At 40.9% G+C, this 26,281-nt stretch overlaps 1 protein-coding gene across 1 annotated transcript; it reads left to right on the top strand.

The window, feature by feature from the left end:
* The first annotated feature begins 709 nt into the window (after positions 1–709).
* Positions 710–25,952, top strand: LOC122777201 (inactive dipeptidyl peptidase 10). Its single transcript, XM_044038270.1, has 25 exons — positions 710–799; positions 6,581–6,695; positions 7,455–7,550; positions 7,712–7,806; positions 10,285–10,356; positions 14,479–14,531; positions 15,109–15,190; positions 15,633–15,753; positions 15,842–15,996; positions 16,407–16,504; positions 16,652–16,775; positions 17,167–17,208; positions 17,300–17,404; positions 18,033–18,124; positions 18,838–18,885; positions 20,548–20,666; positions 20,766–20,813; positions 21,091–21,189; positions 22,340–22,406; positions 22,527–22,721; positions 22,821–22,875; positions 22,963–23,062; positions 23,143–23,201; positions 23,687–23,759; positions 23,847–25,952. Exons 1-25 carry the CDS (start codon positions 761–763, stop codon positions 24,062–24,064), a joined length of 2,370 nt encoding a protein of 789 aa, XP_043894205.1. The 5' UTR covers positions 710–760; the 3' UTR covers positions 24,065–25,952.
* The last annotated feature ends 329 nt before the right edge of the window (positions 25,953–26,281 follow it).

Genomic DNA, 26,281 nt, shown 5'->3' with positions numbered 1-26,281 from the left:
CCTGACCCAGAGCTTTACCGTTCCAAACCGTACCGTGCTGTACCATGATGGAAACACGGCTTTAGTAAGAGGGCACTTTAGCACACAACCATTTTGTCCATTAGGGCACCAGGTATGGGGCACCTGTGCACACCACTGCTTGAGAGATTATTTTGCATATGATGACCTGACACAGCTGACTGACACTGTAGAAAACAGCAGAAACTGATACAGGATGAAACTGCCATGCACAAGTGGAATGAGGGGGTATGGTGTTGAGAATTCAATGAAATACAAAAGTGTGAAAGGAAAAACTATATTCAGTCACATAACGAGATGTAATTGTTGTAATAATGGAATTAGATGAGTCATTTTGTGCCATTATTCATATCTAGAAACAAATTATAAAAAGAAAAGAGGTAATTAATCATTTCTCACTCGCGCGGAAAATCCAGTTTGACTGAAATGCTGAAGCAGCTGAAGTTACCGAATATATGTTAACATCCAACACCCTGCTGTCAAGATTCATTTCTGAACCAATCGATAAGCCATAATAAGCAGATTGGAATTAGGCGAGTGAACGGACGAGTCTGTCAAGCAGAGAGAGAGAGAGGGAGAGAGGGAGAGAGGTAGAGAGAGAGAGAAAGGTAGAGCGAGCGAGAGAGAGAGAGAGGCAAACTTGTAAGAAGCAGAGCATGCAGAAAAAGCTCCGCAAGATTTCAGTGCAGCTGCTCGGCGGGTGTTGAGGCTTCAGAGGCAGCAGAGCTTGTTGCGGATTACAATGATTGCAACCACTCAACAAAACATGACCACGGAGCTGGTATGTGCACATGTTCACATGCTTTTGTTCACTCCATTCTTTTATTTATTCATTTATTTATTTTAAAACATTTTCCCTGTGTGTGTGTGTGTGTGTGTGTGTGTGTGTTGTGCAGCAGAGGGATTCCTCATGTGTGCGCCACTATATCGATTAGTGCTTTGGTAATTTCGCCCATTCAGACTTTCTCGTCAATATCAATCCTTGAGGTCGCCAGCTGACATCGTGCACTGCGGTGCAGCCTGCTGTAGTAAGTCGACGTGCAGATGGAGCCTCTCACTCTCATGTCCCATTCAGACTTCCAGCACCATTATATCATTTTTCTTCTAATATTCACACACATCTGGGGGGGCTGCACTCTGACAAAGGGGCTGCACTGTACATGATTGATTATCCCTCTGCTGTGTACTGTTATTGGCAAGGAACAAAGACCAGGAATCCTCTGTTTAATGTTCACAGCATCATCAGTCCTCACTGTAGTCACACATATGTAATGCTTTTTGACAGTCAATGCACATTCCTGGTAGAATTTTTTTGGTTTATTTAAAAAGGCATTTCATTGTATTTTAAATTAAGAACTTGTTAAAAAATGACTTCAAATAGCTGGATTTTGTGTGTAACTTATTATCAACGTATGTTGAATGATATTTGCATTACTAATATGTTTGGGAAGGTTTCTATCCCTACATAAAAGTTGACCGTGCACTGTCAGGCACCGTCTTGAATTGTTATTGTGATGCTTCTCTTTATCTACAGGGCAGTGAAAGAATTTCAAAGCCTGCCAAGTCGACTAATTAACAAATCTCATCAAACTGTCACCCTTGGAAATCATTACAGCTTCCCCAGTGGCTAAAGTGCTCAGGACTACACTGTTAAGTCATTAGTTAAATAATGACTCATTGGTATATGTAATACAAGCACGACTGACTTGCATGAACTGACTGACTTCAGGTGCTGTATTCACGTGTTACTGTGATTGAATCTGTCGTGAAACCTGCCTGAGATGTCTCCTTGTTTCCATGCAAGGACCACACAAGGCTGCAGGGCTGAACAGACAATTCATCACCTGCAAATGCACAAACATCTCATTTTGTTGTCGCCAATCAATGTGCTTTGCAGAGAAAAACAATTAATAATATTTTTAATTGTTGTTTAGACACTGGGTGAGAAAATGCATGTGTTTTGGGAATAACACGGTTTTCCCCCTGTGTCACAATACAATTTTTATAGTTGGTGCAAAGTCAATAAAGAAGCGTGTCCTCCTCTATAACAGCGATATCACAATTTCATGCCACAGAAGCATGACGCTGGAGTTTAGACATAAATAAAAGTGATTTTATTTCAAGGGCGTATTGTTTTAATTTTCATTCCCAGCACGGATAATGTGACAATCTGACACAGAGAAGCCCATACTCTGAGCATAAGCATATAAGGTGCTGATACAGTATTTCTGTAAAGTCCCAGCCGTGACAAGTAATTCATTCTCTCATATTTTACTGTAACTCCACAACATGTTGTCACAGCATTCCCACACGTCTTTTGCAGATGTTGCATGTTTTCAAAGCCACACTATAACTCCGTCAGCGTGTGCGGTTGGACATGCTGAGGAAAAAGCTATTTCATGTTGAACCCCCTTTGCACAGTAATTGTCTTATGCGTGATGGGGAGCATGAAAAAGAATAAGGCAGCAGGGCAGCCTTGCAGCAGCAGAGGCTATAAGCAGCAGGTCTTTCATTTCTTTGAGGCGTGTGCTGCATTGTGTCTGACAAAAGCCTGGAGGGCAAAAAAAAAAAAAAAAAAAGATCTGCCCTGTTTGTCCCATATGGGGCAACTACTGCTTTCTAAGTGGGGGAACTGTGGTGCAGTGTGTATAGCAGCAGAAATGTGATAAAAGATATGAATCAATACGCTGGAGCTGTAGTATCCCATTACCACTGCTGCTTGGTTACCATTAATTCTAACCATGCTTAAGCTACATCCTTCTCTAATGATGGACTTCATTTTAAATGAGGCAGTGAGAGATATTGACAGGGAAATACATACGTGGGTTGCTTTCTAATCTATGGCTTTCCCTTGTGAGCCATTACAGTGAATCATTAAAATCAGGCACATGTAGGTTACATTGAGGACTACACATGTCCATCAGTGGATATCCCTTTTTTTTATGTTGGTGGAGATTTCATTGATGGCTTTGTCAATGTCATGTGTGTAATAAACATCATTTCCTGTTGTCAGAGAGGGTGGGGGTATAGGTCGAGGGCTTTAGAGGTATGCAAATCCAGGACCAGAATCTTCACACGGCCTGGTTCCCTCTCTTCTCTCCATGTGATTTATTGTCGGATTCGCTGCGCCTCAAAGATACAGAAGATGGAGTTAAGGAGGTCTCCTGAGCCCAATTTACGAATTCTCAGCACCGCCTGCATCCAACACCACAGAGCGCTGGTTCATGTCGCACAGATTGAGTAATTGCGTTTGGCGTGGTTTGCTATTCTTTAGTGGTCAAACTCAATCAGTACAGATGGAATGTTTTGTTTGTTGCTTGTTCCATGTGCAGTGCTCTGACAAAAAAAACGAAAAATAATACTTTTGATTATTTCTAAATGTAAGAGAGCTAGGTCTTGGTATTCCACAAGGATTCAAACTTTGCGCGGAACAACAGAGGATGTCTGTCTAAATGTCTTCTTTATGGCTGTATTCGCACTAGTCGTTTCCCTTTAGACCTTGAAAAACTGCACATCTTATTGATTCTCCTTTTTTTTGGATGAGTAAAAATGACCACTGCTCTGCTGCCAAATGTAAGAGCCCTCTTTAAGTTCTGCACAGCTTGGGGGAGGGGGGGGGTACCCATAAACACCCACACCTTTGATTTGCATTCTTGCACCCTTTGTTGTTTGCCTGACACCTCATCTTGGCTTCCCCTCCAACATCTTTGAGATCAGGCAGACTGAATAAAATAGATGGTTCATGGTGGGGGGAAGGTCAATGTGTGATTAATTTTTGATTTAACTCGAAAAAAAAAAAAACTAGCTCTGAGATATACTGAGATTGATATGTTGTGACATTCCTGTCCATCAGACTGCTGTGTGAATTGCACCAGGTCAGTCGAACAGCCCAGCTATGGCAGCTGATTATTCTGCATTAAGCCCCTCATGCATCGTGACCAGGAGCCGGTCTACACCCGCAGCTTTTCCGCTTGTTTACTCTGGGGATTCATATTCTTACCTCATTTGCAAATGTGACAAAACTCCTCATTTACACAAGAGTGCGGATTCTCCTTGTTCGTACAAACAGCAATGCATTCTCAATTGGAAGTTATGGTTGAATGTGCGGGGGCTCAGGGGAATGATAGGAGCTGTGCTTGCCATTAGAAGGATGTTCAGCTCTGCACACAGTAATTTGATGGTGGATTTAGAAATTAAAATACTGTGTGCTGAAATCCGTCAAGTGGAGGAATTTAATTTGAAATGTGTCTTATATGATTCTGGAGTAATTCTTTATGGGTTTTATGATATGTGACCATTATATGTGGCCATTGCTTTTAATGTTAGTACACATGGTGTATACACTTGACTTCTCAGATCCTCAAAATTGATGCTGTAATGACTGGATCCTCTTCCACCAAATCCTCCACAGACATTACTGTACGTTTCTCTATCTGATGGAGGGATAACAGAGGGATTGGGTACAGAGAGAGCACAAGAATGATAGAAGGAGAGTGCTAGAAAGGCCAGTAGATACAACGGCATGGTCATCAATCTCCCCCAGCTCTAACCTGTCAGAGCTCAGACAGCACTTAAAAATGTTCCCTGCAGGTGCAACTGGTGGTGATTTTAATTTGAACATGTTATGATACAACAGCCAAGGATGTCCATCGATTAAAGATGAGGCCTTGGCAGGAGTTCTGCGCTGGCAACCGGTCAAGATAAAGCAGCACCCCTTTGTCTGCCATTCATAACTTAAGGCCAACCCGTTTCCTTTATAATAGAATGTCAAAAGTCCTGGAATGAATTATTGAAAGTTATTGTGAATGATTTATGTGAAGGATTTTTTCTTCACATTAAAAAAAAAGTTCAAGAAAGACAAAAGTTTCAGATTTCTGCAAAACTCATTTTAGTACAACGTTTCACTGTAATACTTTTCAAGGGGCTTAAAGATACCTTTTTGTACACGTCGTCATCAACAACAGCAAACATATTTTTTGAGACACTCGGTATTAAAGTGATGGCTAAGATAAGATGTACCTTTTCTTGATCGAAGCACATTTGCGGGTGAGATTTAGACGACGCTCTTGTTCAATGTTTGCTTGATTTTAAAGCAGGGGTGTCAAACATACGGCCTGTGGGCCAGAACCAGCCCACCAGAAGTTCATAATGTTTTGTTTTTTTGTAAAAAGATACTTCACTAAATGTCAAACAAAGGGACTACATTTGGAGTTCTTGTTTGTAGGTTATGATGCTGTTATTTTACTGGTTCGGCCCACTTGTGTACGGTCCCTGAACTAAAACGAGTTTTAAAGTGACACAAATATGATTTAAAAATCAGAACAGATTGTTGGAGATTTGGGTCTGTGAAGCCCTGAACAAATCAGATATACTGTAAGTCACACATCAACAACAAAAATGAAAACGAATCACTTTGGCTTGGTAATGTAAACATGGCTGAAGTGTATCTCATTGTATTTGTCAGCAAAGTACTGTATATTGTAAGCAAGAGTGGCTAGTTGCCCAGATTTGGGGACAGCTGGTGTCACCCAGGGAGCGTGATGGAGCAGCAATCTGTTGACCAGCAAACCGCATAGATTCCCCTCCTTCCGCTGTCGGCCTCCCCATGGCCCAGAGGAAGATGACAGCCCGTGGCTGGGGTTAAGCCAAAGGGCTGGGCAGCCATAACCAAGGCTGAGTTTTATGTTTGCGCTGTGATTTAACTCTCACACTCCAGCTGGCATGTGGCTCCAGCAGTGCCAGCTGCTCATTATGAGGGAGTGGAGTGCAGCCTGGAAACAGCATGCTATTGTGTTTAATTATGGCAGATATGGATGCCAGCTCTTTCCATCAGTTCCCCCTGATCATATTTACAGATGGCATGCAAGGAACTGAGCCGAAACTTGAAGTTCTCCACTCTCTAGCTTTGTCTATACCCAGGAGTATATATATATATATATATATATATACACATGTACATATACATATACATATGTATAGATAGATACAGTATATAGATATGTGTGTGTGTGTGTGTAGTCTCCATCTCCTTCTCCCTTTTTTATGGCCTCGTTAACAGTTTCATCCAGAGCTGTTAAATAAATCCTAATCCCCGAAGCAACTCTTTGCATCTGAAATAGGCAACGGCTTTCCCCAGCAGAGGCACATTTTCATCATTTCAGGCTTCGCTCGCAGATAACTTTGCTCACCCTTCTCTGTTTTAGCAAAATCACACGGTCCGCCAGTCGTGTAACAGGTGAAATGATGAAGACAAAATCATGGTGCAGATTTTTCTCCAGTCCAGGCTTTCCTAGTGAACATTTATGTGCAGTTGTCATGTGGAAAATTAGTCTAATCCAGTGAGGTCCCTCTGATGCTGAGGACTGGTCTCATCCCCTCCTGAGGCTGATACTGTTAAATGTCAGGGAGAAATTTTTGTGAGCATGTGGAAATGAAGCAGCACTAATGTCCCTCTCCTCCTCCTCCTCCTCCTTCGCCTCCTCTTTCTCCTCCTTGGCTGTATTCTATAGCATTCATCACAGTCTTTGTGTGTTTGTCTCTGTGTGTGTCTCTTCAATATCAGGACCTGGGAAGTTCAGACGGTCCTCCGCGGAACTGGAAGGGCATAGGCATTGCCTTGGTGGTGATCCTGGCTGTTATGTCTCTGGTGATTCTTTCTGTCATCCTCCTCACGCCTGGTAAGGATGCAGAGGGAAAAAAAAGAGAGAGAAAGAAAAAAAATGTATGAAGCGCTGGAGGGTAAAAGTGAGAGAAACAAAGCCGAGATGTGTTGTAATGTGGAGAATCAACTGATTAGTTTGACATTGTGGAAAATATGCTTACATACTCTGCGGTGGAGAGTTTGCAGAGAATATCAATATCAGCAGCTGCAACTGCTTATTTCAAAACAAACACTGGAAACAGGGGAAAAGAGCCACTCCACAAATGAACACTTTACATCTTTGTTTGTTTTTTATCTATGCAACAACTGCATGATCAAAAACGACAATTCACCGCTTTATGGAGGGGTGTATATACTCTGTGACATTTTCCTGGCTCTGAGCAGTTGCCAAGCAACCAAAAAAAATAGTCTCTTAGAGATTATAACCCCTCCAAAAAACACTTTACATGTTCCACTTCAGTGTTTGCTTGGAGTAAACAAACAAGATATAATGACTTAATCAGTGGGCAGAGTGAAGTTGCTTGTTTCGCCCCCCCTCACACACACACATCTAGTTTGATGTTAAACTCGGAATTTTAACTACATACCAAAAATTGAATTAGAATGTTTATCAAATTGTCACAAATTTGCCAAAAGGGAGGGATAATGTGGGCAAGCTACAAAACAAAAATAAACAAAGACTGCAAGCCTGAGGCAGAAATAAAGACCAGGCTGTATGTCTTTACACAGAAAAGGGTTTTCTAATGAACTAACTCGCCCTTCTCTGCTCTTAAAGATGAATCTCACCTGTTACTCCATTCCCATATCACCATGGAGGACCTAGAGAGTGAGGAATTCAAAGTTCATGACCCTTGCGTAGCGTGGTTGAACGGTAAGTATCCCTGTTGAGACTCACAAATTACTCTTTTAATGATCTCCACCTGAAACTGAGCTGCCGGCGTGCAGACACCGCAGGTATCTCTGTAAATGTAATTCATCACACTAATAACTCTGGACACCTACCTCTCCTTAATTGTCTCAACCCGCCGCCAGAGAACGAAGTGGCTGTGCGCACCACAGAGGGACACGTCCTGTCGTTCAGCCTCAACAGCAACCTCACCACAGCTCTGCTGGATAACAGCTCCCTGGTGAGTCACCACACACGCAGCCGATGAGGACAGAGCACAGGTGGCGGTGCCGAATGTCTCCCCAGACAAATTGACTATGTTCAGAGTAACCAGGCACATTGTTGTATTAAATCAGATTAAAAAACAGATCAGATTTGACTGGTCACATTCATAACTACAGGTGTCTTGCTTCTGAACGCGATTGGCACAGATGCACAAACACAGTTTTACATATGTTGGCAGCAACAATATGAAACGCCATACCTAAAACATGGCACTTTCTTTTACACGGTGGAGTAGTGGCTAGCACTCTTGCCTCACAGTGAGAAGGTCACTGGTTTAGATCCCAGTTCAACTGAGGGCCTTTCTGTGTGGTTTCCATCTTCTCCCCATGTGTGAGTGGGTTTCCTCCAGGGACTCCAGCTTCCTCCCACAGCCCAAAAACATTCAGATTTGGGATTAGGTTTAGGTTTTGGGATTAGATTTATTGGACAATCTTGGCCACATATCGAATAAATATCTGATCTAGGACCACGTACTAAAGGTTCCTGAACCAGAGACCTCCAGGTGTAATCCAGCGACCACCCAAGGGCTGGAGGGCCTAATGAGAAGGGCCATACATACATCTTTTCTATAAGTCATTGAGCATTGACGTCATCGACCTGCACTGTGGCAGTGCAGGAAAATCCAGCAACAATAGAGGATAGAGTGCCATGCTCTACTACAGCTCAATCCCACTTCCAGATGTGCTGCAATACCTCGATCTTATATAACATAACAGCGATTTGATTAATATGATTTTAAAATTGGAACTGACGATCTGTGTCCATGCAGCCCCGATTTAAGTCACATCAACCGAATAGGATAAGTCACTTGGAGCATGGTTATCTTTATGATTCCAGACTGAAAGATAGGAAAGCTGTAGAGTCCCACTGTTCCATATCCCGCAGCTTCACGACAAACAAAAAAAGATTTGGCAAAGTGACAGTATCAGCTCATCCCCCCCCCACCAATCTGGCTGCTCTGTGAGCCCTCAACATGTGCCTTCAAAGGGAATCCTCTGCGAGGCACTGACAGACTTATATGGGTCATCACACAGAGACGCTTAAATCAGGGTTGTGTTCAGGTTGAGACGAACCTTTTCCTCTTTATGGTTTTTGCCATCCCTTCTGCTGTAGACAATTATTGAAGAAGATATTTTTTCACACGAATACTGAATTGCTGAGATGCTTCCGTTAAATATAATGTCAAACTTGGAAATTTAGACTCACAGAAGGAAAGAAACCTCGGCAATAAATTTAATAAATAAATTAAACATGGGATACAAAGTGCTTCATAGTCATAAAAAGGATCATAATCATACAAGGCATCTGAATAACCAATTAAAAACCAAAGCCATCTAAATAGAGAAACCTCAGCATCACACAACCTGGAACTTGAACTATAATTTGGTTGCGCATCACAGAAAAGGCTACACAACAACAAATAATCATTTTTTTAATGCATTATTTAGTAGACTAGTGCGATTTTTGGACAATCATCAGTGGAAAATGTGGCAATATTATCACTTACAACAATCCCCCAGAGGGAGACTCTTTCTTACCTTGGTACATAGGCCCCTTGAATCACCCGGACACTGTATACTGTATGTTGGAAACAAATCGTGTATAAACGGGTATTCTTATTTCATAAATCAAATTATTATTGTGCTACGGTCTCTTGGCTCAAACAAGTATACAGTGGAGTACCTACTGTATTCCACTGTATTCTTGAGATGTGACTGTCAGCAGGATACAGCACTGTCAGGAGGATACAAATGTTTTTGGTTGTTGTTCAACATTTTACAGTACATTTTTCTACTCCTGGGATGCTTTGATCTTTGTGGGGCTTTTCAGTGTTTATTGGACTCAGCCTTCACACAACCTTGACAAACTATACATTGTTAGAGAGCTGTAAATGGCCTGATTCTGTCTGTGCAACGTGTTTAATTGGTGTCCCTGCAACAGCTTGGACACAATTGTTTCAGACCTGTGGCTCTTTTTTTTTCTAATTTTGGGAATATACACGTGAACAAATACATTGGGTTGAGATGAAAATAACGGAACTCAATGACCAAAGATAGATGTGTTTTTCTTTTCATGTAAAACGTCTGAACTTCACTATTATACTGCAGTGAATCTCTTTTCTATCTTTTTTCTATTCAAAGTTGGTGCTTTGTAAGAAACACAGTCCTCTCAAATCTAAATGATTTGTATTTGAATCACATTACAAAAGTTTAGAAAGCTTTAACTCTTACATTGCTACTACAACTGACAGTTATTTTAAAAATAGAGGTTCACCAGGTTTGACAAATAAACCTGGTCATCATCAGCATAGAGTATATATACAAATGGATGTAGTCTTCTGGTTTGAAGACAGAGCATGTTAACGGCGGAAAAATAGACTGAATAGACATCTCTGATTGAGGGTCGTTTTAATTCTTTCTCTCTTCGTCTACAGGATCTGAGTGCTACAAAATTCCAAGTGTCTGCAGACAAGAGGTTTGTCCTCTTGGCGTACAACATTCAAATGGTAAGTTTCCCTTAAATGCTGACTTAGATTTAGCACAGTCAAACTTTTTACCAGGAGAAAATATCTAGGGCCATAAATTAAACCATGCAATAATATCAAAGGGAAGCTGCTACTGTTCACAAACCTATACGTATGGCAGACCAACAGTGACTGTGAAACAATGGTGTCATGAATCTTAGTCACGGAGAGGAGTGAAACACAACTCTGTGTGTGTGTGAGTGTGTATATACTTGTATTTGTGACCTCTGTAGGATCTTTTCTGGTATAAACACTGACCTTGTCAGGACCAGTAGTCCTCGTGGAGATCAAAACCTGGTCCTAATGAGGTAGAACTTAATTTCTGAGGAACTGGTTAACCCTTAGTGCTCATGTGGCACAGGTAAATTGCCATGGGAATAACACACAACTCCTTATATGGACATCCTGGGGGATTTAAAATAAAAGGTGGGGTTTTTGTCACCTTATGTGTTGTTGAGTCCAAGTTATGATTAATTTCATATCACATTTTTAGTAGTGATTTAAAGCAGCAATAATTGTGCAGAAGTCACAAAATCGACCGCATTTCGAAGTGAACTTTGAACTTTGAACCACCCCTGGCTGATTGTACTCAATTCCCTTGTAAGTCGCTTTGGATAAAAGCATCTGCTAAATGACATGCAATGTAATGTAATGTAATGTAACTGTGACATATTTCCAAATTTCACAAATTCAAGACACTCTATATTGCACATTCTTATTTTAGTTAGGGGAAGGTTAGGCATCAGCTAGTTATAGGTAAGATTAGCGATAAACACTTTGTTTAGGTTGTCCAAATGAATAGAAGTCAAAGCAGCGTCCTAAAATGAACAGCTGCGCAAACCTGTGCGCGTCGGTGTCTTTGTCCATGTGTCTGTGTGTGATTTCTGCCGCAGAAGCAGCGTGGCAGATTACACCACATTACGCGGATAACATATGGGGAGTTGAATATTTAAACGAGCTGATGGTGGAAGGTGCAGGGGTTGAGGAAAGCTTGATCACAGAGTGAAGAGAGGGAAACAAACAGGGATCAGGAAAGGTAATCAAATCACTGTGCTACTTCAGAAGGCCACTTTTAATGAGACGCTGACGAGAATCACAAAACACAGGTGGTTCTGAATAAACACTGAGGTCTCACATGCTGTAATCCCTTTACTTCAGCTCAGAGGTCAGGCAAGTTGTGTAATGTGCACGTTATCAGCAAAAGCAGAAAACACAATTAGGGAATGGGAATCTGAATGCATATTTTTGCTCTCTCTTTCCTTCTTTTATTTGTTCAGTTACTTTCAAGAGACCTGTTTTTGCTGTAATCACATATTTTTCTGTTTGTGTGTGGAATGAATGGGCCTGTTGCTGTGTTACAGCATCCGTCACAGAACACAGTGGATACCTAACTGCATTATTGAGCAGTTAACGTATATTTAATCAGTTTTCAGACATCTCTGTAGGGAACAGGCTCCGCTCGTTGCCCAGTTTGTGGGTTGCTTTGGTTGATTTATGCCACGTCATTAGCATATTTCCTTTGATATCAGCAGGAATTGTCTCGTCGCATCTGTACGCTCAGTGTGTGTGTGCACGCTCGAGGAACTCCGAGGCAGCGGGCATGCCACCTGGAATAATCTGTGTATTTAGAAATGAGTGTACGTATGTGTGCAAACAGGGTTGGCATTTTGTATGTTTGCAGGCGATTCTTCCTTCTTTCCCTTTCTCCTGATTCATCTTCCACACTCTCACTCACCTTTTTCCATCCATCTCTGGGGGGGGGGGTTTTGTGCTGACTGAAGCAGTTTGCGCCAAGCACCATCTTCACTGTTTGGAAGGCGAGGGGCTCGCTACTGAGAGTGGCAGAGAACATGAGAGGGGAAATAAATGTGGGGAAAGCCACTTGTGACGGAGGGGGAGAAGAATAATGGGATGTGCACCATTTTACTTACATACACTCCCGGTTGAAATCAATCAGAATGGTTACTGGAGAATGACAGAGATACAAAAAAAAAAGATAGAGAGCTGCAGTAAAGAGAAATGGATGAGTAGGCTGTGGGTAACATTAAAAGGGTTTTAAGGATTGTGTGTGTATAGCTTGGGAGGCTTTAGGGAGGGTTTTATTCTTGGTGGCTGAAAAGTAAATGGATTTTGATAAGAGGGTATACTTAGAAGTGAGTACATATACATATAGGAAGGAGTATTTTGGGTTTGACAAGCACAACCAAACCACGACCAGTGTCAGCCGGTGCAGTTTAGGAATATATGAAATGCCAAGGGAGTTGTGTCTGCACCAAACACTGATGGGCGCGAGTTTGAAAGGCAGCATATTCAGGGGCTCCTAAAAAATAAAATGCTTGTGAGATAGGAACTACATGTACATATAGAGAAGGAAGGATGCTATTATCTCTGCGGTGTACAACAGATCCCAATACCTCTGCTCATGTACCATGCTGTAATCTCAAAACCGTTCTCTTTGTCATATCCCACGCTGTAGCCTTCTGAGTGTGTTGTGCCCCCTCCTGTTTTGGCAGCAGCATTGGAGGAAGGGGCGGAGAGTGCAGGGGGTGACAAGCAGAGCAATCTGGAGGATTTATGACAAGCTACTGGCAGCCACATTAAAGTTCCATCTGCCTCCCCGAGACAGATGCTTTCACTCTTGCCGGCTGTTTATCATACACAGGCTCACAAAAAAACACACACAATGTAATGTACAGCCACTGCCACTGACTTTATGATGGTAAATCAAGAACAGAATCACTGAGTTCCCTAACAAATCATGAACAGCTGATTAGAAAGATTGTGCTCACGGCAATGCTGCCCCCTTTGGTACTGAAGAGACAACATCGCCTGTAACTCATGATCGGTCCTCGTTGTGTGTGTGTGCGTTGGGGAACCTGTCAGCTCTGGCTTGCAGTCAGCGCCTCTGCCGTGTCAGCATCCTTTCCTCTCTTTGTTTCCTTCTCTCTATCTCGGTCCCTCACATTTCCCTGTTTGACCGGCTCATTCCTTCCTGTTGTTTTTCTGCCGTTTACCCATCTGGTTTTCTTGTACACCCAGTTATATACTGTAGCCTCAGCAGTTGTTTCTCTCACTTTACTTTACCCCAGTAGCTTTAATTCCTGTGTCACTCCATCCATGCATTTGAAGAAAAAAAAAAACGAAACAACAAAAAGGAGAAATCCAATTTCACTGCTAAGTGTGCTGTATATAGGATGTGACATTTAATTTCTTTGTAGGAACTAGGTTTCCAAGAGGCTAAAGCTTTCAAATGGCCACTGGGAAAATAGTCTGCCTCCAATCATTTGGTTTAAACAAAAAGAAAAGAAAATCTGAGAAATCAATGTAATACCCAGAACACATCAGGTAATGCTGTGATCAAATGCAGTGAGCACACACACACATTCATGGATTCTGGTCCCCTTGTCTTCTTCAGCAGGTTAATTAAATTATTCATTGAACAGCTGTTGCTTGTACCAGGTTTGCAACACAGTTGCCAGCCACAGTGGGAGGTGTACTATACTCGCTGTAATGATGCTGTTTAATGAGAATCTTTGCCCTGAATTCTGTTCATGTTGATATTTTATTGTTTAGTTTTTGTACACTTTTGGTACTCGGATCCGCATCATTCATTCTACTGTTTACTATAATCACAGTAATTATGCGATATGGATGAAATTGCGAGCCCTCGGTGTAATGAGTCTTTGAGTTTTTATTAAGCTGTGAAACAGTCAAAGCAATATTAAGATACTTGGTCGACTTAAAATGACCACATATATACAAACAAACACGGTGCTATTTGCTTTTTAGGGAAGATCATAACACTGCATTGTTATTGACCTTTTAATAATGAATCAATTTACCGATCATTTAATATTTGTCGTTCTGATTTTCTAGCACTGCATTTTGTCACTGCTCTTTTATGAAAGCAATGAGCCTCTTGATGCTGTAATTTGCCGTTATTTATGAAGAATGTAAAAGATACGAACACCTTCACGTTCCTTGTTGTTTAAGATCGGCCTCACCACTGTTTCCTTTACTTTTTACGTGTATGAGCATGTGTGAGTACCAGCATAAATGTGGTGTTAGCACACGTATATGCATGATATCCTCTACCTCTTTCAGGTATTCACTCAGTCCTTCACAGCCTCCTATGCTATCTACAATGTGACTAATGGGTAGGTGGAATTATGAATGCTAATGCATGGGCTGCACTGGGCATGAGCGTTACCAATGCAAGCCGATCTGCCAACTGAATAAAACGTCCCCTCAAAGCGTCTCTCTCATCGAATCAGAACCTCATATATTTGTCAGATATGCATTCATTCATCAGTGTCCTTTCCAGGTTGCATAACCCGACATATGGTTTGTACTCTACGTCAGATTCCACTGCCTGAGATTCATATTTTTGCATTAAATCGATGGGGAAACTCCATGGTGGCTTTGGATGGTCCCCCGAACTTCTAATGAGTCATTCTAGAGAGGGTTTCAGGAAGACACACACTTTAAATTGTTGCCTGACTATGCTTAGGAGGAAAATGTTTGCCTGTCCACAGGAAAAATTGCAGCCAGAAATGTGTTGCACCCTTGCATGAACCAGCCCCATTGTTTCCCTTCACTGCATCTTGCTCCTTTTGTCCTCACAGTACATTATCCCTTTCTCAAGGCCAGGGCATGGATGGACCTCTGAGGGCTTTAAACAGGACAGTTATCCATAATGGAGGGATTATGTTTGAGGTTTTATGTGTGTTCCAGGGACCTGCTGGAGCTGAACCCTCCGCAGAGGGACAAGGCAGTGCTACAGTATGCTTCATGGGGGCCTCAGGGGAACCAGCTGGTAAGCGAGGCACTGATCAGTGTGTTTCAATTAGCATCATATATGCAAGTTGTTTTTCTTAACCTTTACAATCTATATTGCTAGTGGATGCATAACTCACCATCATCAATCGTACCATGTCTTTTTTTATGGAAAGACCTCCAGCTGAAAGGTTATTGAAGAGACTGTGCTGCTAATACTGGGGGTCCCTTTACACTCATAATATGATTCATCTATCTTCCCCACAATGTAATTGGCGTTTGCTGCTATGTCAGTGCTCATATGGAGCATATTAACTGGCAAGAAAAGACAAATTGGCTCTCCACCGTGTGCATGCTGGCTGGTGATTCATTCACTCTTGGACGACATCCGACGCTCAAATCGGGAAGCCAGCAATGAAGCCTGCAACCAAACTGTCTTTGATAATGGATTTGAGCTTGTGTGTCTGTGCTCCTCGTGCCAGGCATATGTGTTTGACGGGGATATCTACTACAAACCGAGTGTGACCAGCAAACCCCTGCGTCTCACAACCACCGACCAGGGCCAGAATTTGGTGAATGGGATCTCTGACTGGACTTATGAAGGTAGGGTGACTTCACAGACAAACCTAAAAGTACCAGCTTGATAAATAAATACATTTTTGACTTTAAAATGGTTGTTTTTTTAAAACAGAGGAGGTGCTTTTGACATATGTTGCCCACTGGTGGTCTATGGATGGAGCCAGGCTGGCATACCTCAGCATCAACAACTCTGCCACACCTGTGATGGAAATACCTCAGTTCTTAGGTGGTCTTTATCCATCCAACATGTTCTTCCATTACCCCAAGGTAAGAAAGTGGTGAAAACAGAATGTTATATTTCTAAAGCCACATAAGAGGCTCTGGAATGAGTCTACACACCATATTTCATGGTAATCCAGTCCATGGCAATTACTTCATTTGCTTGAAATGCCCATCCCTACTTCATAGCAACTACACAGGAAAAGCAAATTAATCACCAAAATCTTCAGAATACATCATTTGTCAACCCGCAAATATTAGCCAATCCACAATGTAGATATTCCACTGAACTGGAGAAATAATTGACCTCCAAAGTCATATTTATTTATATTCTGGTCTGTCTACATTAAAGATAAGGTGGACCTCAGGGATGAATTGATGTATAAAGGTTTGGGGAAATTCTCACTTGGTGCTTGTATGTGTTTATCCGATTTTTCCACTTTTGCTTGTGTTCAAAGGCTGGATCAAGTATCCCATCAGTCAATCTGTTTGTGGTGAATCTTTATGGTCCAGCTCACACTCTGGAGATGATGCCTCCTGACTCCCTTAGGACCAGGTAGTGTTTCATTGTGGATCTAAAAGCAGAATAAACCTTGAAGACTTCAGACCGCACATGTCAGAATTTCCTGCTCCTCCCCCCCATTCCTTTGCATCGCCTTTCAATCTTTTCCCTCATGTATCGTTTCCTGCATCGCCCCTTCAGGGAGAACTACATCTCTATGGTGACTTGGATCAGCAGCACTCGCCTTGCGGTGCGTTGGCTGAATCGTGTCCAGAACCAATCGGTGCTCTGCGTGTGTGAGGCCACCACAGGGGCCTGCTCAGAGGTGAGCACTCCTCACCACTCGTTCCACATTAGTAATCCAAATGGCCTTTGCTGCAATCTGCAGCTTAAATAGAAATTGTGCTTCTTTTACATGTTGGGAACACTGATTTTTTAAATTTTTATTATGCTTTTATATCTCTGCTGGCTGAATGAATATTTAAGGTAATTTGCAGCGTGAAAGGAATTTTCTGTGATGTACTGCAGGACTTTATTATTTGTTCCCCTTCCTTGCAGATTTCAGTTTGCCCACTGGCAATTATTATTAATGCTGTCTCTAATTATTAATGACCATAATTTGCTTTATTTATACAAAGATATTCATATCAGCTTTAGATGTTGATGTGAGTGCATTTTAGATTATGTGACCAGTACTTGTGGGTTTAAATCCACAGAAACACAAAATGGCCATGGACATAATGCAAAACCAACGACAGGTTAAGTATTGCTTATGTCTCACATATTTTTGTTTATAACCTGTTTATCAGGGCGGTCTTTTATTTTTGACTTCATACGTTTCGTCAACAGGACGTCCCCCTGTTTTCAGCCGATGGCTCTGTGTTTTATACAATACTGCCAGCAAAACAAGGAGCTCGTGGAGAGTTTCACCACATCGCCGGACTCTCAGCGCAGGTCAGTGTGAGAGCTGTTAACTTTAAGATCTTGTTAACACTTTGACAAGAGTCGGATAAAACGGTGTGACATTATAGATCTATACAGCACATCAATGCCTTAGGTCTGGTTTTTTTTCCACACAATCCCCTCCTACCTGTAACATTATCTATTTTCACACTAGTTTTACACGTTCCATAACACCAGATGTCAGATCTCATTTATTAGATATAATGTTTTCACTGATTAATATTTCATTGTTATTTGCTTTGTACATTTTTCAAACAATTCAGTTCATCTCACTTTAACAGCTAATTAATCTCGAGTGGGGCAGTTAAAATTGTTAATTGCCTTCTCTCTCGTTAAAAGCTGTGCAGTTTTATAGTGTTTTATATTTGTTGGTTTCAAAGTCCCACACATATGGCCTCATGAAACCCATTAGCTTTCTGTTATGTATGTCTGAAATAAACTAAAACCCCAATTTACTTTTTTTCTGAACTCTCACCATAGCCACCATCATTTAATTTATTCTATGGACTTAGCTTCATATTTTTCCCTCACCTTCTGACACACATCGCTGTGCCTATTTTTATTCTGTATATTTTCCAGCTTCTACCTTCCAGTTCATCTGTTTCTCTTTGTAACACAGCCTGCCATCCCATCTGTCCCTCCTCGCTTCTTGACATCGGGGAGCTGGGATGTCACCTTGCTCTGCACCCTAGACGAGAAGGCTGGAAAACTGTATGTGAGACAGTTTGTGGACAGTCAGGTTTAATCATCAGTCAGTGAATTTATCAGCTCACAGCACCCTCGCTATGAAGAAACGAGTTACAGGGAGGTTGAGCAGAATAGTGCGGAACGTTAAAAATGATCGTCTCTTGTTGTTAGCAGAATGCTAATTCTAGACCTGTCAGCTGCTGTGGAGCAATTGTATTTGTTAAGTTAGACTCAGGGTGAATGTTATGATTATGTTATGATATGAGGCAATTCTTACATGAAAGAAAGAAAATGGTTTTGACTGTGACTTTGCTTCTGGCAGTAAATTGCTTCAGAGGAGAACAAAGGACTTTACTTACTCTTGAGCAGATATATTATATCTCTCGTTTGGGGAAGAACAGAACAGATAATGAATAGATTGACTGGCGTGTGAGCACGAAATTACGGATCTTGACAATTGTTTTCAGTACCTAAGCCCATGGACTTAAGTCAAGTCAACCTAATGATACTGCCAGGTACATCCGCTGCTCAATTACTTCGAATCAGCATCACTTAATTACAAATTAAATGTGATACAAAGCTGGTTTTATAAGCACGCTGAAAGTATGTAAATATATGTAGAGAAGGGTTGACGTAAATAATTGATGTCCAGAATAATTAGGATGAAGATGCCCACGGGTGATGTACAGCTCTTGAATAACTTTGCTGTGTCTGTGGTTCACATTTCTCTTCATCAGCTATTTCCTGAGCACAGAGGAATCCAGACAAAGTAGACACCTTTACAGGTAGGCCTGTTTCCCTGGAAAAAAAAAAAAAAACAACAACCCAAAAAAACTGTCAAACAACAGCCAAATACTGATATAAACACATATGTATAGTTCCATTTTGAGTCCAGTTTATAAGAGTTAGTGACATCTAAGAGGACTTGACCGCTCACTCCTACCTTTCCCAAGCATGTCAGGGAACTACAGTGGCCTTCACATATCAAAAAGGATGTCAAAATGTGGGCAAAGCCATTCTTCTTCATTTTTGTAGTGAGCTTTTGCTTCAAAACACAAAACACTGCTGTAGAAACATGGATGAAAATCAGTCATCAGTCATCATCTAACCGCTTTATCCTCCACCAGAGGGTCGCAGGGGGTGCTGTGCCAATCTCAGCTACATGGATGAAAATAATAATAATAATAATAATTAAAACAATAATAAAAAAGAATTCCAAAACAATTTTACATTTTTATGAACATACTCATTGGTACTATATTCAATTTCGGCCAATATGTCCTCCTAAATGTTACACACTGGACCTTTAATCAGACTTTGTCAGCTTTTGCAGTAGCCAATCCTAATGCTAATGCTAGCATGTCTTGTTATTGGTTGATTGTTGGTTCATGTTTATCGTGTACACAATGATCTGTTCATTGTGCACGCAATAAACATGAACTCACTGTATACTGGGTAAAAATGTTGTAAAAATACAGTCATTCATTCATCGTGAATGATGTCAGTAATTGATCTGAATTAATAAATTACCTCCACAAACTGCATTAGACTATAGAGTATCACAAAAGGTCATTCTGAGGGTAGCATACATCACAAAAATGTCAATCTTATGATGATATTAGAGGAAAGAACAGGCACAAACCCACAGGATGCATCACACAAGAACCATACATGTAAAAAAAATCATTCTGAAGCTATTGAGCTATTTCACTAAAGAAATTACAACTTTGACCCACTTTTGATGAATAGTCAGATAATTACTTAAGTGATTAAGGGCTTTCAATAACATTTGACTTCAGACTTATTAAGCAATGTAAATATCAAGGAAATCAATATCATAGTTTGCAAATTAAATAAGTCTGGACTGATTAATCGACAAACCATCCCATTGATATCACCAACATCTCAACCACAGTGATCTTTGTTGTTGTGTGTTTTATATTCTTCTGGCCAACAAGTGAATTGAGACATTTATAACTAAAATCCAATCTCAGAGGACAAGGACCCTGCATGCTGTGGAGACTTATAGTCCCTTGGGTGATAAACTCACTTGCCGGTACCCTGATCCCCCTCCTGGATTTCATATCCTTTCATCAGTGGACATAGCTTTGTGCTTCACGGAGACAGCTCAATATTATGGAGGAGGGAAGATGGCTTGTTTAAATTCGGTCTGTGATTAATCCTGTATGAAATCAGTAGGCAGTGGAGTGGAGAAGGACATTTAGAGACTTGACAGAGTAATCTGTATTGCAGCTTTTATGTCCAACCTTATTCAACCCAATTTTTTCTGAAAAGTCAGCCGGCTGAATGGTTTGACTCTAAATGCTGACACTTTTCCTTGAGACCTTAACAATCATTTGCCCCTTTCCTGGAGCAAATCAACCTGTTTAGACAGTCCGATTTTTCTTTAATGTGGTCAATAAACTCTGTTCTTTTACTCTACCAAGTGTGGACCTGGATGGGGTGTTTCAGCGGCGATGCGTCTCCTGTAACCTCATCGAGGGATGTCGCTTCTTTAGATCTGAATTCAGCCCCAATCAAACCTACTTCACACTCCATTGCTTAGGTAAATGAGACGCACAGACACAATCACAGTGTGTGTGAAAGCAACACGCTGCTTTGACAGTTGGTTTTATAATGTTGTCTTTTGCAATAAATCCCCCAGGCCCTGGGATCCCTAAAGTGACGGTTCACAGTACAAAGGACCCCTCCAGTGAGTATTACAACTGCTTATGTATCTGCTAATGTGCTGGCACACAGAGACTGATACACCAGCTCTCTGCAGTGTCCTATGACAGCCTGCAGAGTGCAATGTATTCAAGTAGACAGGAATGTAGATTCATTCATTTCATGCTTGTGAACACTGCCCTCTGTCTGTGGCTCTCAGTTAGAGCTGTATATAATGAGAATAGAATGTGGGTCTACAACACTGTGTCTGTTTTTATGTTTAAGATGAAAAATGTTTCACAGTGGTGTTTTATGTCCTGTAGGATATGTTGTTTTGGAGGATAACAGCCCTCTATCTAGGGCCCTGCAGGGCAAGAGGCTCCCAGAGACTTTGTTCAGGACACTCCCAGCAGAGAACCATGGTACAACAAAGCAACTATTAACTGTATTTGTTCTTATTCTATCTGTCCCTTAATTAAAGGTACAGTGTGTAAGATTTAGGAACATCTATTGATGAAGTTGCATTTTTTTGCAGATTAACCCTTAGTGCTCACACAGGCACATCCTTGGTAAATTGCCGTGGGAATAATAGACTAATCCTTATATGGACATCCTGGGGGTGTGTGTTTATACATCTTCAGGCTTTACAAAATCTCCTAATGTGTTGTAGAGTCAAAGTTAGGATTCATTTTATATCACACATTTTTTTAAAAAACAACAACACAGGAGTAGTGATAATTGTGCAGAAGAAACTTTGAACCATCAAATTTCACAAATTCAATCATATTTTAGAAAGTTTGAGTACTTCTAAAATATGTACAATCTGATGAAATACAATTTCATCAGATTGCCTATAGGCTGTGCTGTACAAAAATCTGTCATAAGTCTATATTGCACATATTCTTATAGTCTCTGTATATACGTTTTAATATAGTAATGGAAAAAAGCAGCTCTAAATGCTCTGTGTTCTAAGGGTTAATATTTCTTACTCCCTATGGTAGCCTTTAGTTATCACTAAACTAAACACATTTTGTGTTTAGTTTGTTCATTATAAACATAGTGGTCCAACATGGCAGCCTCTCAAGAGAAGAGACGCTCCTCTAAATATAAAGGGTCCATTCTGTGGTAATTAAAAATAACCATTCATTCATTCATTCAGGTGATTGTACACTTAAAAATAAACTTTAGTATCATTATTCTGTATTTCCTTTTACACACTGGACTTTCAAGTAACTCAATCAATTGGTCATGATTACCTTTAGGATATTGGCCCCACAAACACAGTCACAATAATCTTGAGTCAAGCATGACCTCTGGGAAATGTATGCAAGTATGTTTGTAAAGGATACTCTATGTATGTCATGTTTTTAGTTCAAATAATATTGTGTATAACTGTAGATTCAAACCATTGTCAAATTAGTTCACACAATGCTGAATAAGTCTATCAACTCCACACGACTCTCTCTGTATTTCTCAGTATAGCAAGGTGTTGGAGTTTCAGATGCTTTTAAAGGTAGTGGTAATCCAAACATGTCCGTGTCGGTCACAGTTGACCATTTTTGTTTTCCTCAGATCTGCACCTGAAGCTATCTCTACCTCAGGGTTATGAGGCCAACCTGCATCCTCTCCTCATCATTGTGTATGTTCCACTTACATGCTACACAACAGGCATGCTCAACTATGATCTCTGGCTTTTGTTGTCACTCTCTCAAACCAAACAACTGCCGCCACACTCGCTGATCCTGTTCATCTTGTTTAGAGATGGTGTACCCGGTGGTCAGTCGGTGACTGAGGAATTCTCCCTTGACTGGCCTCAGGTGCTCTCCAGTGCACAGAATGTGGCCCTGGCCTGGGTGGATGGCAGGAGTGGGGTTGGCCGTGGACAGAAGACCTCTGCTTTGGATCCACGCAAGCTTGGCTCACTGAGAGTCAAAGATTATCTGGCGGTTATTGAGTCAGTGCAGTTGTGCAACAACATAAGGCTGTTTGATTGTCACATGAAAATAAAGCCAGTGATCTGATAAACTAATAGGCTTTTATGATGTTTACACAGGTTTTTAATGCAACTGCCATACATTGATGATCGCCGGATGGCCCTCTATGGCAAGGTTACAGTATTTTTTAATCAAAAAGCACGTTTTTTTTCTCCATTGATTCCATGCAATGTTTGTCACTTTTCTGTTTCCACCCAACAGGCATTTGGTGGATATTTAACTCTCAAGATGTTGGCTGCGACAGATAAGCTCTTTCAGTGCACAGCTGCTGCTGCACCAATAACTGACTTCAGGCTGTACAGTGAGTTGCAGTTATGTCATTGACTGTTCAAACAATTTAGCTGTGAAAATTTGAATTGAAATGTTATTCCTCTCTTTTAGGTGCCGCATTCTCTGAAAGATATCTAGGCCTTCCAGCAAAGGAGGAGCATGCTTACTCGGTGAGGCTCTGAAGCAAATACTCTGTGCTCATATGTTCTTGTGTTAATAATTGTAGAATATCAGTTGTGGATTAAACTCAGTTGCAAGTTTATTACTGAGAGGTAATGCAGTCTGATACAGGAGTACTTCAAAGATATGCCTCTATAATGGTTGTGTAGTTAAATTTTTTGTTGAAAGAGGTGTTAATTTAACTTTAGAGTCATTCAATCATGTTATTATAGTCACATGATTCAGGTGTAGATTGAGGCACAGCTGTAGTCATGTCACTGACGGTAGTTAAATTTCAATCCAAATTCACCACAATCTGCAGCAGCCTCTGCCATGAACATAAAGTTTATACATCACCTCATTAAGAGCAAAGTTTCAATTAAAACTGAATATTAAAATTTATGACGGTGAGATCTGTTGCAGGGCAGTTGTGATACACTCAAATAGTTTTTACCAGTGTGCTTACTAACTCTATTTTTATGACGTATCTTTTCAGACTGCCTCTTTGCTGGAGGAGGTTAACAAGCTGAAAGATGAGAATTTCCTTATTCTGCATGGAACTGCAGACGGTGAGGTTTCTTTAACTTTCCTGCTGACTGTTAGTGTTCATTTGAGTGTGTTTTAAAAACTTATTTCCACTGTGTGTTTGGTGAAAGCGAGGGTACACTTCCAGCATAGTGCCGAGCTCCTGAGCCGACTGGTGAAGGTGGACGCCAACTACTCACTGCAACTGTACCCAGATGAGGGTCACGTGCTGAGAGAGCCCCGTAGCATGCAACACTTCCAGCGGACAGTGGTGAACTACCTCCAAACCTGCTTGAAGCACAGCGTCCTCCTAGATCCCATAGAGGATGAAGAGGAGGAAGACGACTGAGCCTAGAGTTTCCCTTTCCTTCTTCTGCATGGAAGGACTCTCTAAGGACTGTACGCCATTTTATGCATTACCTTGGGTCGGCTTACCAGACACAAGAGCACAGGAGTGGGGACCAAACACATCAGATCACCTCCTACAACTACTGGAAACATTGATGTACTGTATATCTTGTTGCACACACTTATTTCTGTTCAAGACACTGTTTGTTTACAAAAATTGACTTGAGATGATGTGAACTAGAAAACTGCTGATTCCGACAAACGTTTACAAAGACTTGAAAACATGCATGTCTTAATGGCTGCATGATGTGGATTGGTTTACATTGCATTGTCTGTACTCTGTAAATTTTGAATATCACCCATCATGTGTATGGAGTACAAAATCTGCCAGCAGCCAGGAACACACTGGAAGACTTAAAAATATATACTGATGCAGATAGATTTCAAGACAAACTTGGTTGACAATATCACGTTTAGATTTAAAGCTGCAGTCAGCAGGGTTGCTTGAAAAGTAATAGATTGGGGAGTTCCATCCATAGGTTATTAAAATATTCATGTTTCTGTCTGACCTGAGCTCCTCTCATCAGCACGGATATATGCTCTCGTTTCATACCCGACAGATGACTTGAGGGAATCTCTCCGTCTCTGAAACGCTTAACTCACATTGACACGTGTTTTTTTTTGTGTTTATTGTCTGACCGTTTTAGACTCTTAACTTTCTTTAGGTTTCTTTGTAGTGTAGGCAGTTGTTGCTGGTGCTGGAGTAGCAGCCACTTGGGGACATGCATGCAGCCAGTAGGAGCCCTCACTCTTTACTGCCCTGTGACTGGTCAAAGTCTGCTGTGACACCAGAGATTTAGTTGTGACGCTTTAATCAGAGCCCAGAAGAGGTGCAGAGGTGTCGTGTTTGCTCTCAGATCACTTGTTTTACAGTGTGCTGCAAAATAAATCTTCTTACTGTAACTTAATGTAGATTTGTGTTTTATGAACATCATGTCCTACATATTCCTGGGGTGGACTGACTTCTCAGTCCATAAAATTGTATCTTTTTTGTCAAAGTCTTTTGTACAGTGTGTTCCTGACTTAATGCAGCATATGGACACTTTGTGGGTTTTATCCACTGGTATTATTTGCATTATGTGATAAGTATACAGCTGAATTCATTTACACCACCAGCTCCAGTTCAAGAAATATTGAAATATTAAGAACTTCTATGTAGGTCACTACAATATGTTTCTGTTTGTAAATGTCTTGGCATTTTAATCATTCCTAGTGTTCTGCAGAATTAAATTATTTCTTTGCACACAATGTTGAGCCATTATGATAGTAATTGGATTGACCATTAAAATATCAACCATACCACACTGGTAAACTGCATGCAATTTGTAAATGAATGCCCGACTCTAAACAACCAGCTTCTCCTTTCTCTTTTTTCCCTCGACGTTGTTGACAATAAAGATTGAGCTTCTCATTTTACAGCAAACCTTATTTGGTGTCTTTACTAATCACCATGGCTGCCATGGCAACAGACACACTTGAGGGTATAAATACTGACTTTGATCTCTGCAAAAGTATCGTTGCAGCCTTCACAGCAATTCTAATTATCTGCTGCTGCAATATATGCTGATAATGACAGATATATAGCTATTAAAACTATTGAGAGCTTTGTTTTTTGTCAACTGTTTTTAAAGAGGTGATGATTGAACTATGTGGTTATTTTCGAGTATGCAGTTTGGACTACTGTGCTGAGCTGTACGTCTCATTTCTGTCACAGAAACCGTACTGTTTAACGTGTAACCTTTACAAAGGGAGGACTGTATTGCACATTTTGGTTGCATAAGACAGACTTTTAGTTATGTGTAGCTAATAAACTTCAACTGGTGACTGTAGTTTTTTTTGTTGTTTTTTTTAAAATAAGGTTGGGCCCCATCATACATCCCCCCCTCCATAGGTGATGTTATAATTAAAGTCGGATAATCTTATTTTGACACAACATTTTGATATTGGTGATTGAATTTGATTTTCAGAGGCAGGGTGAGGCCACAAGGAGGCACAGGGGGTACTAAACTGTTGTAATAAAACAGAGCAAAGAAGACACAAAGCTGTAACCCTAACCCTAACCATTTTGACTGAAAGTCATTCATATATACAACTAATATTTTAGTGGATAAAAAGTTGAAACCTTGCAATTTAAAAAAATATCGCTCAGTCACTTCAC

Source organism: Solea senegalensis, linkage group LG11, assembly GCF_019176455.1.
Source record: "Solea senegalensis isolate Sse05_10M linkage group LG11, IFAPA_SoseM_1, whole genome shotgun sequence".
Taxonomy (NCBI): Eukaryota; Metazoa; Chordata; class Actinopteri; order Pleuronectiformes; family Soleidae; genus Solea; species Solea senegalensis.
The sequence above is the reverse complement of the archived record's forward strand: the minus strand, read 5'-3'. Positions and strand labels throughout refer to the sequence as shown.